This window comes from Tachysurus fulvidraco, chromosome 14 (assembly GCF_022655615.1).
Source record: "Tachysurus fulvidraco isolate hzauxx_2018 chromosome 14, HZAU_PFXX_2.0, whole genome shotgun sequence".
NCBI lineage: Eukaryota > Metazoa > Chordata > Actinopteri > Siluriformes > Bagridae > Tachysurus > Tachysurus fulvidraco.
The window spans coordinates 16,519,682-16,537,732 of record NC_062531.1 but is presented as its reverse complement, the minus strand read 5'-3'; the positions used below and the strand labels follow the sequence as shown (position 1 = coordinate 16,537,732).

Below are 18,051 nucleotides of genomic sequence, written 5' to 3'. Positions count from 1 at the left end.
ACCCTTAAATATAGCCACATTTAGTCCAAAAGCTATAATTGCACTGGACAAGCAAAATCTACCTATGAGCCATTTACCACTTTCAGCCACTTTCAGTGTTGTAATTTAAGGAAGTACAAATACTTTGTTACTGTACTTAAGTAGAAATTTCACGTATCTGTACTTTACTTTGCTATTTAAATTTATGCCAACTTTCACTTTTTCTCCACTACATTTCCTAGATAAAATGTATACTTTTACTCCGCTATATTTCCACTAAGCATCTTCGTTACTCCAAAATAAAATCAGAAGAAATGTGTGTGACTGCAATAACGGAGGTTTGGCTAATCACTGCAACTATTGCATTACGCAGCTCTACACGCTCTATTTTAGCATAATGTTGCCAAAAGGAGGCAGAAGCACAACTGAAACCGCTATGGAAGCACCTACTGGAGGACATCCCATTATTGTAGACCAGGGGTGGCCAACCAGTCAGAGACCAAGAGCCACATTTTTTACTGTGTTACCGCAAAGAGCCACATCATACACATGGGCACACATGATCATCTTTTTTTCCCTGTCATTTTGAGAGCGAACTTGACACAAATTGTTTACTCAAGTGATCTTGCTCTTACTGGGAAACTTTGAGGTATTTTCATCCCACTCACATGCGCTTTTGACGAAAATACCGTATTGAACTCAAGCGAAGCGAACACATTAAAAAGACACAAATAGAAACTTCGGTATGAACGTGAAACCGGGCAAAGAGCCGCGTGTTGGCCACTCCTGTCGTAGATGACCACCCCAACGATAGTGGTGAACTAACGTTATACACCCGTGGCCGTATTTGCAAGAAATGTTTCTGTACATTTGGAATGAAAGATTCTTTCTTCCGGATGAAGTGCCTCTTATGCCCACCAAAAATCGGGCAAAGACTTTTACTTGAGTAATATTCTAATATTCTAAAAGGCAACTTTCACTTCTACCAAAGTCTTTTTCTAGTATGATACTTGTACTTTTACTGAAGTATTGTTGTAGAAACCTGTGTGTCCATGGAAACGCTCTGTTTTTCATGGCAACGGTGTTATAGTTAGCAGCGGTCTGTTATCAAGAAATAGAATAGTGTGTGCGTAGAAAGAATTCGTCCACACGCCACTCAAAAAAAAAAAAAAAAAAAAATCCTGAGCGCAAGTCCACCGTCTAGGCAGGCTTTTTGTGTTAAATTATATTTCCTGTCGCTACGCAGGCTCTTTTATTGTACATGACAGCCTATGTCCCGATGACCGGTCTTTGCATTACGATTAAAAGCAGTATCAATAAAGTAAATGTGATGTGCAGTCAAGTTCGAATGTATGCATTGTTTAAGGGAGTGTTCTTCTCACTGATACTTTTGTGATTCGTGGAGTTTTGACAAGTTTTATAGCCTTGATGTTTCTTATTCAAAAGTGGTGACACAAAAAACTCAGCACCCCCAACCTGAAACCTCTTCCCACGCCCCTGTCAAAACCACATCATAATAATAATTAGGCTTAAAAGCAAATGTATATATAAGGGAATCAAGTTTAACAATTACATGTAATATTGCTCCAAATATCATCAATAATGGTGTGTGCAATACCATGTATAACTTGTATTAAGTACTTAATTATGTGGTATTAAATAATTTACTTAGTGAATGACTAAATATGACTAACATGGACATTTGGCACAAAACTAAGACTAAATTAAAAAATAGGTGACACAATCAACACTACTCCAAATCAACTACATATTTTAATATGTAGTTAACCATTTCAATAATTTTTTTATACAACTCATGCAATTTTAACAAGGGTATGTAGACTCTGTATATCCACTGTAAGCACATCCTCACACACAAGAATATGATGATTTGCATTTTGTGGATAGAAACTCTAGAAATTATTCTTTCACCAATGGCCTGAATTGGAAACTTATTAGTGTCATTATAGGATGCATTTAAATTTTTATACATTTTATTGAATAATTTACTACAAAACACCTGAAATTAAAAAAACAGACAATTGCAGCTAGAAAATGTTGGCTAGAAAATCTAATAAGTCTTTTTTGTTTGTTTGTTTTAGGTGTTGAACTTGCAACTTTCAGATGAAACTCAAGGAGATGCCCCAGCTGATGAGGTTAAACTACATGGCAAACCTGACAAAACCCTCCGCTTCTCTCTGTGCAGTGACAATCTGGAAGGAGTCTCTGAGGGTGTGTTTTCCCACAAATGGCAGAACTATTTAGTTATACTCACATGTAGGAAAGTCATGCCATCAGTGTCATTCTTCAGTGTTTAGAACTCCATTATTATAAAACCAGGTTGAAAATAAATGTATCTGTAAGATTTTAAGGGTAAAATTGCTATTTTCTTTGAAGGGCCATCTAACCGCTCCAACTCTGTCTCATCTCTGGACATGGAAGCAGAATCTGTGTCTGACTTGGGCCCAGGACCATCTGTCAGCAATGGTGTTGAAGCTCTGCAGCTGCTGGAACATGAACAAGGTTGGGGTTATGTTTAGTCATTTCTTTCCTCCTCATTACTTTAAACGGCACTGGCTTTATGGGATTCAAAGACAGAATATTTCATACAAAAATTCCTTCATTAGCTGTGGCAGCAAAGTGAATTTGAAATTGGGGGAAACCCTTCACATGGTCAAAAGTTGACATTCTAGATTTCAATGGATATAAAAGATATCAAACACAAAAACAGCCTAAATCATCTCACCATGTGGCATCTCACCTAAATCACGTGTCAAAAGTGCAATTCCAAAAATGTATGCACAAACTGGTTAAAAAAATGCACATGAACAAAACAATACCATACCCATGGTGCAACAGGGTTACCTTTTTTCAGCCCAGAACTATGGCTTTTTATTAAGGTGGGGGAAATCATAAATAGCCACAAATAAAATAATTTTAATGGACAACCTTCAAGTGCCTGCTTATGTAAGCTTATGATGAACATACAAACACCACACACACACACAAACACTGTTCCAAGCATTGGGCATTGCATTTCATTTGGCCTCTAAACAAAACAAAGGCTACACATTTGTAAAGGTTTCACTCACACACACACACACACACACACACGTTCATATTTCTATAAAAAAGTTCAAAAATAAAATACATGTGTTTTTCAAATCATATTTGTTTCCTCTAATTTATAAATTTAGTTGCATCAGTCAGCTTTGGCCTGGAGATATGCTGAGTAATGTTTGACATTTATCAGTCAGTGGTTATCCAAAATAATACTTAAAATTTTCTGCTTATTTTACTCAAAAACATGGCATAATTTCATAAGATTTATCGTTCATAAATTAATTATAATAAAAAACATAAGGAGTGGAAAGAAGTTTTATTCACATGAAATTATGCCATGTTTTAAGGGGTGGGGGGGCTGTGTGTGTGTGTGTGTGTGTGTGTGTGTGTAGCCAGTTGTTGGTTGCTCAGATGACATCAGGTGGGGAAAAATAGATATGACAAGTGTAAAATAGATATTACACACAGAATGGTAGAATTTTTGATTTATAAGCAATCAAGTCAATTTGGCCTGGAAAAAAACAGGTTTTAATATTGGCTGACATTAAAAATGGTCAAATGGTTTAAAAAAAAATGTCCTGTCTTTGAAATATACCAGCCTGTAATTGTGCATCAACTTTTGTGCCTCTATAGTGAAAATAATTCAAAATTTCTTTTTTTTTCCTTATAAATTTCCTTATAAATAAGGTTTATTATACCATATATATATATATATATATATATATATATATATATATATATACATATATATATATATATATAATGTGTGTATATATATATATATATATATATATATATATATATATATATATATATATATATATATATATATATATAATGTTTTTTTTTTATAAGCAGTCAAAACAGACAAGGTCAAGTTGACTCAGTGCTCCTAATTTTGCATAGGTGGAAAATACAGTAGGAGGGTTAAAGGCTGTCTGTAATTTCTGAGACAATTCTTTCTCATATTTTTTACATCAGTACAGTCCATCAGTACATCACCATTGTGGCATCACTGCAGTGCACAAAATCTCTGAAATCTCAAGAGCTTCACTTAGTGTTCGTATCCAACATCACTCTGAAGAAAACATGAAATTTTTCAGAGAATTTCAGAAAGGCTTTTTTGAATATTTTTTAAGTTATTGGCTGATTGCATAATTGCAATAATGCAATGCCTTGGTGCTCCTAATAACATTCTGTTCATTTGTTCACAATGACTGTACACTTGTTTAGTAATTGAAGTTTTTGTTTTCTGTACAAAACCAATTGGAAAAATCTTACTAAAATGCTTATGGCAAGGTTCACCAGCAGATGTCTAGTTATCCTCTCTCCTCATGTTGCAACAGCACAATGTATAAAATAATACAGATACAGGTCACGGGCATCTGTAAATATTCATATCAAGCAGCAAAAGGGGAAAATTTGTGACGGTTCGAGTATTTCAGAAACTGCTGTGATCTACTTGGATTTTCACATTATCTACAGTTTACACTTATTCTGTCAACTCCCTATAAGTTAAATGTATGAGTGGTGTCAAGTAAAATGTCTAGAGTCACTGGCCATAAATTATAGTTGTTGGTATGACTTTTGTCCTGCTAATTAATTTTGTATAGTATATTTATTTTGACATTTATCTATAAAATGCATTAATATACAATATTGTTGATTTGCCTGTAGCCACCACACAAGATAATCTGGATGATAAACTCAGGAAGTTTGAGATTCGGGACATGATGGGTTTGACAGAAGATCGGGATATCTCTGAGACAGTTAGTGAAACCTGGAGCACTGATGTTCTTGGTAGTGACTTTGACCCTAATATAGATGAAGACAGACTTCAGGAAATATCAGGTAAGCCATTTTATTTATTATTCTCTTTTGAGAAAGCAGAAATAACATATCTGACAACTATGAAGTTATACTCAAGTATGTCAAATGCATGTGCAAATGTAAAGAAACTGTGCACTTTATATTTCTAGAACACCTAGGCATCCATTTGAGCAATGACAAACATGTAGCACAAGCAGCTATACTTTTATTAGGGTGGCAAAAAATACAGCTTTGCTTATCCACATTGTATTTGAATTAATACAAAAAATTTACAAATTTGATTTTCAATTTAAATAACTAGTTAATGGTGCAAATAATCTGTCTAATATAACAAACTGTAAATGTTCTGAATGAAAAGGGTAAAGGTAAGCAACCCACTTATGAGGAACAAATTATTAAAATACTCAATGCTCAGCACTTCAGATGAATTTCAAGTATCTAACCTTAGTATTCTTCACACCTGATTACTGTATATCTAGTTATCTCTGAAATTAGAAATGTCAATGTGAAGTGAAGGGTTTGCTCTTAGAATATGCTCAAAACATCCACGGAATATATCGAGAGGTATCTAACAACAGCTTTTAGGTGAGCAAAATATTGATGCATATAGTTTTAACATAAATTACAGAGAATGAGTAACCCTAACCCTTATTTGGTTGCATATTCTTTGCTTGCTTTGATAACTGCATTAAACTCACTGAAATCACCAAACAGCTTTTTTTAACTGTTGTGTTGGGTTTTCCCCCTTCTGCCTCCACTTAAGGGGATGAAATGCATGCTTAATCTGGTTGTATGGATTTTTTTTGTTGTTGTTTTTAGAAGATGTAAATGTAAAAAATGAAACCCACCTGGTTTCACTGTATGGCAAAACCACCAGAATTGTGACCGCATTTAGTTACTCTTGCATAAGAAAAAGATGGTTGCACAGATGGTGACATCTCCTAGTGTTGATTAAATGACTCTGCTCTGTTCGCTAGTGGGTTATTCCATCATTAGTTTACTTATAGTGGATTTACTGGTTTAATGGAAGAAGATAAGAGTAAAAGAAGACTAGATAAGTATCAATTGAAGATAATACAGTGTGCTTACAAGGGGCTGAGAGTGGTGGAAAAATAAAATACAAAAAGAAGTGAAAGAAGGACAAACATTTTATTTATTAATTTGTAGTAAGCAAATCAGAGGCATTGGTAGCAAGGTAAAACTCCCTGAGATCATATGAGAAACAAAGCTTGAGTGGAACCAGACTTAGAAGAGAACTCATTCTCATCTGGGTGAGATGTGACTACAAATAATTTCCTTTCACTAACTGTAAATTTTATATAATCAATTGCAATTGTATAAGCAAGAGCTTTTGAGCAACTTTTTTATGGAATGAGCACCAGAGTAATTTCTGAATGCATTATAGTTTTAACTTAAATTCCTTTATGCAAAAGCCATCATATACCCCCAATGATCAAAACTGAATATGACAACAGCAGTCCAAAGCCATGTCCATGTCCTCCAGATGGCACTATACACAGCATTCCCATGCATACTCAGGTGGTCCATGTAGGGGTACCCTCAGCAGCAATGAGCAGCCTCCAAGTGATTAGACCCTAAAAAGAAACAGGACATAATAATCGATCAGAATCTGCATCTTGTAGTGGCAGCATATTATTTTATCTTAGCAATTTTTCTTAGATGAAATAAAGCTGTCCTGTTATCATCCAGATGAGCTTCAAATGAAACACTGAAATCAGTAACGAAGTTTTTTTTTTTTTTTTTTACAGTTCATCTAGTTATGCTATGTAATAATAAAGCTTACTTCTGGTTGTATGTGGTCCCTTGTACAAGTACTTTTGTCTTGTCAGAATTAATGTTGTAGGAACATGTATCATCAGCATAACAGTGGAAGCTAATACTATATTTACAAATAATTGTACCAAAAGTTTACCTTGGTATGCATAAAGAAGTTCTATTTACATCTATCAACTGATAATGACCAGTCAAACAAGACCTGAGCCAGAAAAATGCTGTTCCCTAAATTCTCAACATTTTTTAACCTATCAACAATAATTGTATGATCAATGGTGTGAAAAGCTCTAATCAGGTTCCTGATTGACACCAGCAAGGAGACACATTTCAAACTGCATTTCAAACAAATTGTTGATAATATTATCTACAAGATATACTTTACATATTAAATGGTATAATCTCAGTACAGAAATTGTGCATCAACCAACCTGAATGATGTGTTGAAAAAGCTCGACCTTGGCTTGCTGTGGAAACCAGGCCTCCAGTCCTTGCCGTCGCCTGATGGCAGTGACTGGAACAGGGGGCGGCAAATAATGGAAGCAGAAGCACTGTAATCAGGCGGGTGTCCATGCTAGGCTAAAAACAAATCCTAGCCGGCTGGCCTTCCTGTCCATTCTACTCTCAAATGTTTGCTCCCTGGATAATAAACTGGACTACATCTCACTCGAACGAACCACACTGTGAGAGTTTAGAAATTGATGTATCTTTGTTTTCATGGACCGAGTTCCAGATGTGGCCCTTTAGCTAGGTGGGCTCACCTCATTTTGTACCAACAGAAATGCAGCTCTGTGTGGTAAGGCTCGCAGTGGTAGTGTTTGTTGATATGTTCAAGAATGGTTCAAGAACTCTTTGCTTGTTTCTAGTTACTGATCATTGCTAGTGGACTTTTTGACTCCAGAGTTTGTCGGAGTGTACATTCCCCCCACCGCTAATGTGACAGAGACTTTATTTGAGCTCCATGGGGCTTTTAGCGATCTGCAGAATGCTCACAGCGACGGACTGTTGATTATTTCCAGAGATTTCAATCATGCAAAACTCATATCAGTGCGCCCTAATTTCCGCCAGTGGACTTTGCTTTGAGAGGGGCAGATCTTCACACAAACATATCTGGCAGAGCCCTGGCCCATCTCGACTACTCAGACCACATCTGTTATGCTAATTCCAGCATACAGACCACTCGTCAGACGCTCTAAACTGGTTCTGAAGCAGGTGAACGTCTGGTCAGCAGGAGCCACCTCTGCTCTCCAGGACTGTTTTGAGTGCACTGTTTTGAGTGAACATGTTCAGGGAGACTGCAACCAACAGAGATTCTGTCTACTTTAAGGAGTACACAGAATCAATGACCAGGTACATCGGCAAGTGCATTGATGACGTTACCATCTGCAAAGCTATAACCCCATGCTCTAAGCAGAATCCATAAATGACTTCTAAGGTGTATGCGCTGCTGAAGTCTAGAGACCTAGCCGTCAAAGCAGGGGCCAAACTGTCTTGAGCCATCAGAGAAGCAAAGCTCGCACATGCCCAGACAACCTACAGCCAATCCCAGGACAGCGGAGACACCCAGCGCATATGGCAGATTGGTGAATACGAACTACAAGATCGCTTCACCTGCCTTGAGAGTAACGCCTCCATCCCGGATGTGCTAAATGACTTCTACCCTCAGTTCAAGGTGCAGAACAAGGTAGTGGCCATCCCGCCCCAGGCACTCTGTCTATTCATGGCCGAGGTGAGGAGAACTCTATGCAGAGTTAACCCAGGGAAGGCTGCTGAACCATACAACATTCTTGGCAGGGTGCTCAGGGAATGTGCATAACAGCTAGTGGATGTTTTCATTGAAATCTTCAACATTTTTCTGAGCAGTGCTGTTGTTCCTATCACCCTTACTGGACCCTTTGCAGTTTGCAAATTGTCCAAACCACTCCATGGGCGGTGCTGTTGCCACGACCCTTAATTGAGTTCTCACCCACCTAGACAATAAAGACACTTGCATACTTCAGTTGACCATTCAACACAACCATCCCTAAACACTGGATTGAGAAGCTGAGCCTGCTAGGGCTGAACACCTACCTCTGTAACTGGATCCTGGACTTCCTGACTGGGAGACCTCAGTCAGTCCGGCTTTGTAACAGCATCTTCTGCACCACCGACTGAGCACTGGGGGCATACAGGGCTGCGTGTTCAGCTCACTGCTGTTCACTCTATTGCAAGGCACAGCTCAAACCATAATCATCAAATTTGTCGATGACGTGACAGATCCAGGAGTCAGCATACAGGGAGAAGGTGCAACAGCTAACTGACTGCCTCTGAATGTTGATAAAACTGAGATGGTTGTTGGCTTCAAAAGAGCACAGAGCAACCACTCTCCACTGAACTTTGACAGATCCTCTTTAGAGATCATCAAGACTACCAAATTCCTTGGTTTTCATCTGGCAGACAACTGGTCACTCAACACCAGCTCCATCACCAAGAGCGTGACTGATTGGTAGCATATTAGAAGACTGGTTAGATACATGAGTGCTAAATGATTTAGAGACTTGTATGTAAGTAACAGCAGTTTTTCAATTTTAAACTGTTCGATTTTCTGTTGAATTTGGCTGCACGGTTGTTGGGAGGCTCGCCAATGTACTAGAATACTTCAAACATGTAAAAGAAAAGTAAGCTGGACCAAGTACAGGGGAAAAGTGTTTATTAAAGATGTTCATGTAGCATAGCAGTCTTTTGGAACTTAACCCAAATATACTGTCTGTGTGACCAGACTTTATACCTGGTAACCAACGGCCTTCAAACAATAGAAGGATACAGTTAGGACCTCCTACTGGAGAACTTACAATGGACAGGACAGATTGATCAGGTGATTGCTTTACAGACAGGCCATTATGTTAAGTACAGGTGGGGCAAAGGCACAATGTAATCAGCCAACTGGGTCCCCTTTTTCCAGTTATATGTAATTTACAAGTGGGACACTTTAAAATCAGACATTGATTACATATGAATGCCAGGTGTTGATTATGCATGAAAGAAATGGACACAAAATTCTTCAAAACTTAAGATAGCCAGTCTTATAGGGTAATATTATCATATTTTCTTGACCTGGTAAGAACACCGGCAGCTGAATTTTAGATTAACTATATATACTGTATGGTTGAGATGACAACAGCTACTTGACATCATGGCCTGCCTGGAGTTTTCCAAAAGACACCTGAAGGACTCTCCTACCATGAGAAACAAAATCCTCTGGTCTGATGAAAGAAATATTGAAATCTTTGGCCTGAATATCAAGCATCATGTCTGAAGGCACTGTTCAGCCCATGACCAGTACCACCCCTACAATGAAGCATGGTGTTGGCAGCATCATGCTGTTGGGGATGTTTTTCAGTGTGTAGCAACTGAGAGACTAGTCAAGATCGAGGAAAAGATGAATACAGCATTGTACAAAGACATCCTTGATACAAAAAAATAAAAAATTCCAGAGTGCTCTGGATTAGGGCTGTAGCTATCGAATATTTTAGTAATCGAGTATTCTACAGATAATTTCCTTGATTAATTGAGTAATCAGATAAAATGTATTTTTGCTTAATTAAACAGCAATATTAAAAAGTATACAAGAGAAAATAAGATGGGTCTCTTAAAATGAACAACTAATTGGTTTCCTTTTTAAGAAAAATCAAGCATCGCGTTAGTTCAGGCAGGTCACGTCGTCAAGCTGCATCAGCTGATAATCAGCAGTCCACGACGCGCACCAATCTGGTTACAACATCCATATTATCTGACCCTTTAACCCTCTGGGGTCCAAAGGTGCGCCGGCGCGTCTTTGGCACATTTTTTTCCTCTTCAATGTGAAATCCACTTAAAATACTCCGTCAATAATATTCATACACATACATGTAATACATCATTCGAAACTGTGAAGTGTCTACTTTTATTTGACTGCCTTCATAATAACAACAAAACGCTGTGCTTTTGGCAAATAAAGAAAATAACCAGGGTGTGCATTCATCTGTCTCCTTGACTATCTTTCTGAAACACGTTACAAACATGAACTGATAACTCCGCCAATGCTTATCTCACGAACATAATACATATGTCTAATGAAAGCCTGAAATGTCTACTTTTAAATGAGGTAATTAAAATCGAAAGCAAATATTGTCTTTTTGTGTAATCTGTATGTAAGTACAGAGAGGTACAGTTTTTCTGGCTGGACTTCATTAGCGCTAATGTGATCCCACCTACCGTGTGCGTGCCATTCATATGGAAATTAGCTGACGCGGGCTATGCCAACAAGATCAACGCCCCCAAAAAATGCTATAAGAAGCACCAAGTTTTAACAGATTCCATTAAAGATTAAAAAAAGATTTCATTAAATATTTTAACAGAGCCATATTGTATTGGTCATATACAATATTGTTACTTGTATACATATTGTTACTTTTATTTATTTATTTTAAGCATCTGTCTTGTAGTATCTAGTAGTGTCTGTTTGCTCGGTCTCTTGTCTGGCACACGTGGATTTTAGGATTTTTTTTAGTACTTATCTCTTGTCTGGCACTGTTTGCACTAGTTAAATATTCTAAATAAACTACAAACAAAAAATATACACATTTATTTTGTCTTCACATTCTTTCTTGTAACTCCACTCTGTCACACACTTACCTGAAAGGCTCATTATGCAGCTCATTATGCAGGCCTTTGTCTTCTCAGGTGTGAATTACATTAATATGCGTGATAGTCGACGCCTACTTGCATATGCCCTTTTCAAACAAAAGTGTCTTAGAAATTTTAAATCAATATATTGTTTTCTGTGAGCGAGAAAACAAGATGATTTTCACATAATTTTGAAGCAATAACACTAGGATACAAGATCCAGTTCTCAAAAGTCCTGTGAACCAATGTTCTGTATGTGTTTTATGGCCTTATTCAAGTGATTTATAATGTTTCATTTTTCACTAACCATGCATAAACCTTGTGTTTTCTCAAAAACACAATCATGTACATACATGCTGCTCACATATTATTGTAGTCCAGTTTGTGCTGATTAGTGATATTAGATTTTAGCCATTTATATCTTCATAAGCAACTGAAAAAGCACAAATGTCAGGGTATGACACAACTTCTCCAGGCCCAAAAATACCCTTAGACCTCAGAGGGTTAAATTCCAATTCATTGAGCCGCTTTCTAGCGCATCACAGCTAATTAAAATACTGATATTACTGTTTGTCTGCTTCCTGGCCCTGGATTGTCACTGATTAACTAGGCCTGTCCTTAAACTATGTGCTGTGCTGCAAGAAATAAGAGCAGCACCTTCCCGAGTGGGATGAACACCGTCCCATCCTAACAGGTCAGCCTTGCCCTCAAATGTGCTCCAATTATATGAAGACCAAATTGTTTTCGGAACACCACCTGGACATCCAGCAGGTAATTGTCTATAACCTGGTTTGTGCTACATTGCCATGCTGCATTGGGATGGTGCCAGAGCATATTGCAAAAAACGGTCATCGCCTTCGCTAATTTACATACCTCTACAATAGTACCCTGTTACCTCTGAGGGACGAAGGTGTACAGTGTGGCAAAGAAGTATTTAGTCAGCCACCAATTTCTCCCACTTAAAAAGATGAGAGAGGCCTGTAATTTTCATCATAGGTACACTTCAACTATGAGAGACCGAATGGGGGAAAGAATCCAGGAAATCACATTGTAGGATTTTTAATGAATTCATTGGTAAATTCCTCAGTAAAATAAGTATTTGGTCACCTACAAAAAAGCAAGATTTCTGGCACTCACAGACCTGAGCAGCTTGATGTGAAAAAATCAACAGAAAAAAATTCCAGAACTACACGGGGACCTAGTGAATGACCTGCAGAGAGCTGGGAACAAAGTAACAAAGGCTACATCAGTAAAACACTACGACGCCAGGGACTCAAATCCTGCAGTGCCTGACGTGTCCCTTGGCTTAAGCCAGTACATGTTCGGCCCGTCTGAAGTTTGCGAGAGAGCATTTGGTTGATCCAGAAGAGGATTGGGAGAATGTCATATGGTCAGATGTCAAAATAGAACTTTTTGGTTAAAACAACTTGTCGTGTTTGAAGGAGAAAGAATGCTGAGTTGCATCCAAAAACACTATACCTACTTTGAAACATGGGGGTGGGAACATCATGCTTTGTGGCTGTTTTTCTGCAAAGGGACCAGGACGACTGATCCATGTAAAGAAAAGTATGAATAGGGCCATGTATCATGAGACTGGCCTCGCCAGTCTCCAGATCTCAACCCCAAAGAAAATTTTTGGAGGGAGTTGAAAGTCCGTGTTGCCCAGCGACAGACCCAAATCATCACTGCTCTAGAGGAGATCTGTATGGAGGAATGGGCCAAACTACCAGCAACAGTGTGTAAAAACCTTGTGGAGACTTAGAGAAAACATTTGACCTCTGTCATTGCCAACAAAGTATTGAGATGAACTTTTGTTATTGACCAAATACTTATTTTCCACCATAATTTGCAAATAAATTCTTTAAAAATCTTTTTTTTTTTAAATGTGATTTTCTGGATTTCTTTTTTCTCTCATAGTTGAAGTGTACCTATGATGAAAATTACAAGCCTCTCTCATTTTTTAAGTGGGAGAACTTGCACAATTGGTGGCTGACTAAATACTTTTTTGCCCCACTGTACATCATTAGTGCCCATATGGAAAACTTCTTTTGAGTGTCTGTGATTGCCTAGGACCCTAAAATTACCTGCTACTGTATGTTTGGTGCCCTGGCTCCCAGAATACACCTAACAAGGAAACAAAAAGCGTCTCCTGAGGAAGAATTAAAAAATTAACTGCGGTAGGAAAGAAAAAAAGGAATCAAACAAAAGCAACAGCATAAAATATTAACCAAACAGTATAATTTAAACGCCAACTAAACACAGGAAGTGATGTCCTTTTAAAAAAGATGTTAAAAAGATCTGAAGTGCATGCCTCCTCTTGCTGTCTTTAGACCAAAAACAAAATCATTCCATCGAAAAACTTAACTTAGAAAAAAGTCCAACAAAGTGGAAAAAATACAAACTAAGTATGCACAAAATAGGATTTTAAACAATGAAACATGCACAAAAATTGCTGAAAACTATTTGAAACCTGGAACTATACCATAGAACACCAGTTCATTTGGATCCTGGTTTATTTGCTCTTTCTGAGTATCAGAATCAGCTTTATTTTCCAAGTGTGCTCTTACACACAAATTTGTTGTGGTTACGGGAGCATAGTGTATACATACTAAACGGTAAAAAGGTAAAAATCTAAATTATATACAATGTCAAGTGCTCTACAGATGTGCCTACATTAGAATATTAGATTGTACATTTATCTAATCATGTATTTACATGTATTAGGACATTATTTACATTTACATTATTTACTGGCCAGTGTCCCCCAAATCAGGATTTGTTGGGTTTTCCTTGCCACTTAGGGATAGATGTTAGAGATATATAGTAACTTAATTTTACATTTTTCTGTTTCTATACTTCTGTAAAGCTGCTTTAGACAATGTGAATTGTTAAAAGCACTATACAAATAAATTGAGAAATTTGAAAAATATGTATGTTCTTTAGATGGGCCAGCACCAGTCTCTCAAATGACTTCATTATCACAGATGTCAGAGCAACAGGTCTGTGGTCATTTATCCCTGTGATCTTGGGTTTCTGGTAAAACAGGCATGATGGTAAAACATTTGAGGCAGAAGGGAACTATGCACTGCTCCAGTGAATTTAAGGTCTTAAAATAGGTAAGGTATTAAAGGTCTGTGTGAAGATGGGTGACAGTTGGTTAGCACGGGCATTAGGGAGGTGAGACACCAGCTAGACTTTTCTTTCCCATTTCTGCAAGATCATTTCCATAATTGGTTGTGGGGTGTGAGACTGGGCTTTTCAAACTTGCAGTAAAAAACAGTCAGGTCTTCAGCCAGTTGCTACAGAGTTCGGGGATGGCAACTTGTAGCAAGTGATAGCTTTCAGGCCTTTCCACACAGAAGCAGGTTCATTGGCTGAAAATTGCCTTTTCAGAGTAGCTCTATTTTGAAACTCTTCCCTCCCTTTTGGTAGAATACGAATAAAGTTTTAATAAAGTTTTGCTTTATTAAAGTCTATGAGAATAATATTAAGTGAGTCCTGGTATCACATTTCTGTAATTTGATTTGGCAGTGCAGCGCTTCCATGCATCTGGAGAGATGTAAACACTCAGTAGAATCAATTGTGAAAACTCACGTGGTGAGTAAAATAGCTTGCAGTTGATGAGTGTTTTTTAAATCAGGGCAGCACATCATCTTTAATGTTATGTCTTGACCCCTTCTATGGAAAACCTCTCGTTTTCTCCCCGATAATTCCAGGAAAATGCACCACACTGTCTGTAATGGCTTCATTTGGGTAGGTTTCCGTAAAGCACAATGCAGCAGAGTTAGAAAAATCCTATTTTGTGCAAGTGAGAAGTAGTAGTTCTTCCATTTTGTTAGGGAGGGAGCATAGGGTTGTCAAATAAATACTAAGAAACACATTTCTGAAGCTGTGCTGTTGGAACATAACCATTCGCCTCTCCAACCATCTCGCTTCTCATGCTTGTGTGTACTTGAGCACTTTTAGAGCACTTCTAGTCCAACTAGAAAATACCTTAAAAGTTGCAGAAAATCAAAAACCAGTATAAAATCTTGTTGTTTTTGCTATTGAATGTAAGTAATTCATCTTATTAAAACTGATAAAGTTACTGTAACAACTTTTTTCTGAATAGCTTGACCTGAATACTAAACTTTGTATTTTGTATTTTGTATTAACTGAATTTTTGTGATCTGAATTTTTTTTTGACAAATTGAGTTTTTTTACATGAATATTTATCTTAAAATTTCAGTTATTGAAATTACAAATATGACAAATCCCATATGTAGGTTGATTATATATTGCCAATAAAAAAACAATAACAATATACAGTTTAATAATGCTAGTGGAACATAAAGTAGTTTGTCAAATACTATTTGACTGGAATATTCCTGCTACTTGCTGTCCATAAGTGCTAAATGCTCATGCATGACATAAGCATTTCTTTAATTTAGAAAATGTTTCTCAGACTAATCATTAACTTTTGAGAAAATGTTCAGTCATTTTCAACCCATAAAGTTGTCATGCATACTTATTTAGTATGTAAATAAAGTGTATGTAAATATCTGGTTTCAATTATATATATATGAAAAAGAAACACTGACATATCACAAAGTTCATCACAAGGTTCACAAGTATTCAGACCCTTTGCTCAGTATTGAGTAGAAGCACCCTTTTGAGCTAGTACAGCCATGAGTCTTCTTGAGAATGATGCAACAAGTTTTTAACACCCGGATTTGGGGATCCTCTGCCATTCTTCCTTGCAGATCCTTTCTAGTTAAGTCAGGTTGAATGGTGAACAGCCATTTTCAGGTCTCTCCAGAGATGCTCAATTGCGTCTAGGTCAGGGCTCTGGTTGGGTCAGTCAAGAATGGTCACAGAGTTGTTCCGAAGCCACTCCTTTGTTATTTTAGCTGTGTGCTTAGAGTCATTGTCTTGTTTTCTCCACACATTCCGCTTAGAATTAACACCAAAAGGTTCAATCTTGGTCTCATCAGACCAGAGGATCTTATTTCTCATAGTCTGGGAATCCTTCATGTGTTTTTTTTTTTTTTTTGGCAAACTCTATGCGAGTTTTCATATGTCTTGCACTGAGGAGAGGCTTCCGTCGGGCCACTCTGCCATAGAGCCCCGACTGATGGAGGGCTGCAGTGATAGTTGACTTTCTGGAACTTTCTCCCATCTCCCTACTGGAGCTCAGCCACAGTGATCTTTGGGTTCTTCTTTACCTCTCTCACCAAGGCTCTTCTCCCACGATTGCTCAGTTTGGCTGGACGGCCAGGTCTAGGAAGAGTTCTGGTCATCAAAACTTCTTCCATTTAAGGATTATGGAGGCCACTGTGCTCTTAGGAACCTTGAGTGCTGCAGAAATTTTGTAACCTTGGCCAGATCCGTGTCTTGCCACAATTCTGTCTCTGAGCTCCTTGGGCAGTTCCTTCTACCTCATGATTCTCATTTGCTCTGGCATGCACTGTGAGCTGTAAGGTCTTGTATAGACAGGTGTGTACCTTTCCTAATCAAGTCCAATCAGTTTAATTAAACACAGCTGGACTCCAATGAAGGAGTAGAACCATCTCAAGAAGGATCAGAAGAAATGGACAGCATGTGAGTTAAATATGAGTATCACAGCAAAGGGTCTGAATACTTATGACCATATGATATTTCAGTTTTTCTTTATATATACATGTGTGTGTGTGTGTGTGTGTGTGTATATATATATATATATATATATATATATATATATATATATATATATATATATATATATATATATATATATATATATATATATAATATACATGCACCCTGTTCCAAATTATTATGTAAATGATATTTTTCTCATTTACCTAAATAATTGATGTAAATAACATTCAGCATAATTCTCATGTTATCAACTATTATGAGTACAATTCAAATTTTATTGAACCTAAAAAACTTACAATTCACTGTTCCAAATTATAATTCACAGTAAGTTTCAAAACACTTTATAGGTTGTAAAGAACTGAAAATTGTCATCATTTGTGTTTGCAGCATATTTATTGAAATCAAAAGCTATTTCAATAAAACTTATAACATTTTAACTGGTCACGTTACATTTTAACATAGGACCCCTTATTTGATAGCAGCTTCACAAATCTTGCATCCATTGAACTTGTGAGTTTTTGGATAGTTTCTGCTTGAGGTTGTTTGCAAGATGTCAGAATAGCCTCCCAGAGCTGCTGTTTGAATGTAAACTGCCACACCATGACTTTCTCTCCTTTTATTCCCATAGCAGTCATTGATGCAGAGGTATTCTTTGCAGCATGATATGGTGCATAGTCATGCATGAAGATGATTTTATTATGGAAAGCATAGTTTTTTCTTCTGTACCAGGGAAGAAAGTGGTCAGTCAGAAACTCCACATACTTTGCAGAGGTCATCTTTACACCTTCGGGGAACCAAAAGGGGGCCAACCAGCTCTCCTCCCATGATTCCGCAGCCTTGTTGGAACAGGGTGGCCGTCCACCAACCATCTACTACTCCATCCATCTGGACTATCCAGGGTTGCACGGCACTCATCAGTGATCAGGACTGTTTGAAAATAAGTCTTCGTATATTTTTCTGCCCAATGCAGCCATTTCTGCTTGTGAGCATTGGTTAGTGGTGGCCGGATAGAAGGTTTATGCACAGTTGCAAGACTCTGGAGGACTCTACACCTTGATGTCCGTGGGACTCCACAGGCAACAGCAGCTACAAATACCTGTTTGCTGCTATGTAATGGTATTTTAG

At 37.5% G+C, this 18,051-nt stretch overlaps 1 protein-coding gene across 7 annotated transcripts in view; it reads left to right on the top strand.

Annotated features, from left to right (window-relative positions):
* gapvd1 (GTPase activating protein and VPS9 domains 1) overlaps positions 1-18,051 on the top strand; it is a 114,288-nt gene that overhangs the window by 56,691 nt on the left and 39,546 nt on the right. For all 7 annotated transcript variants that reach the window (XM_047799733.1, XM_047799732.1, XM_047799731.1 and 4 more), the window contains exons 9-11: positions 2,082-2,211; positions 2,377-2,502; positions 4,720-4,893. In XM_047799733.1, coding sequence (XP_047655689.1) covers positions 2,082-2,211; positions 2,377-2,502; positions 4,720-4,893 — 430 coding nt within the window. The remainder of the gene's footprint in view (positions 1-2,081; positions 2,212-2,376; positions 2,503-4,719; positions 4,894-18,051) is intronic.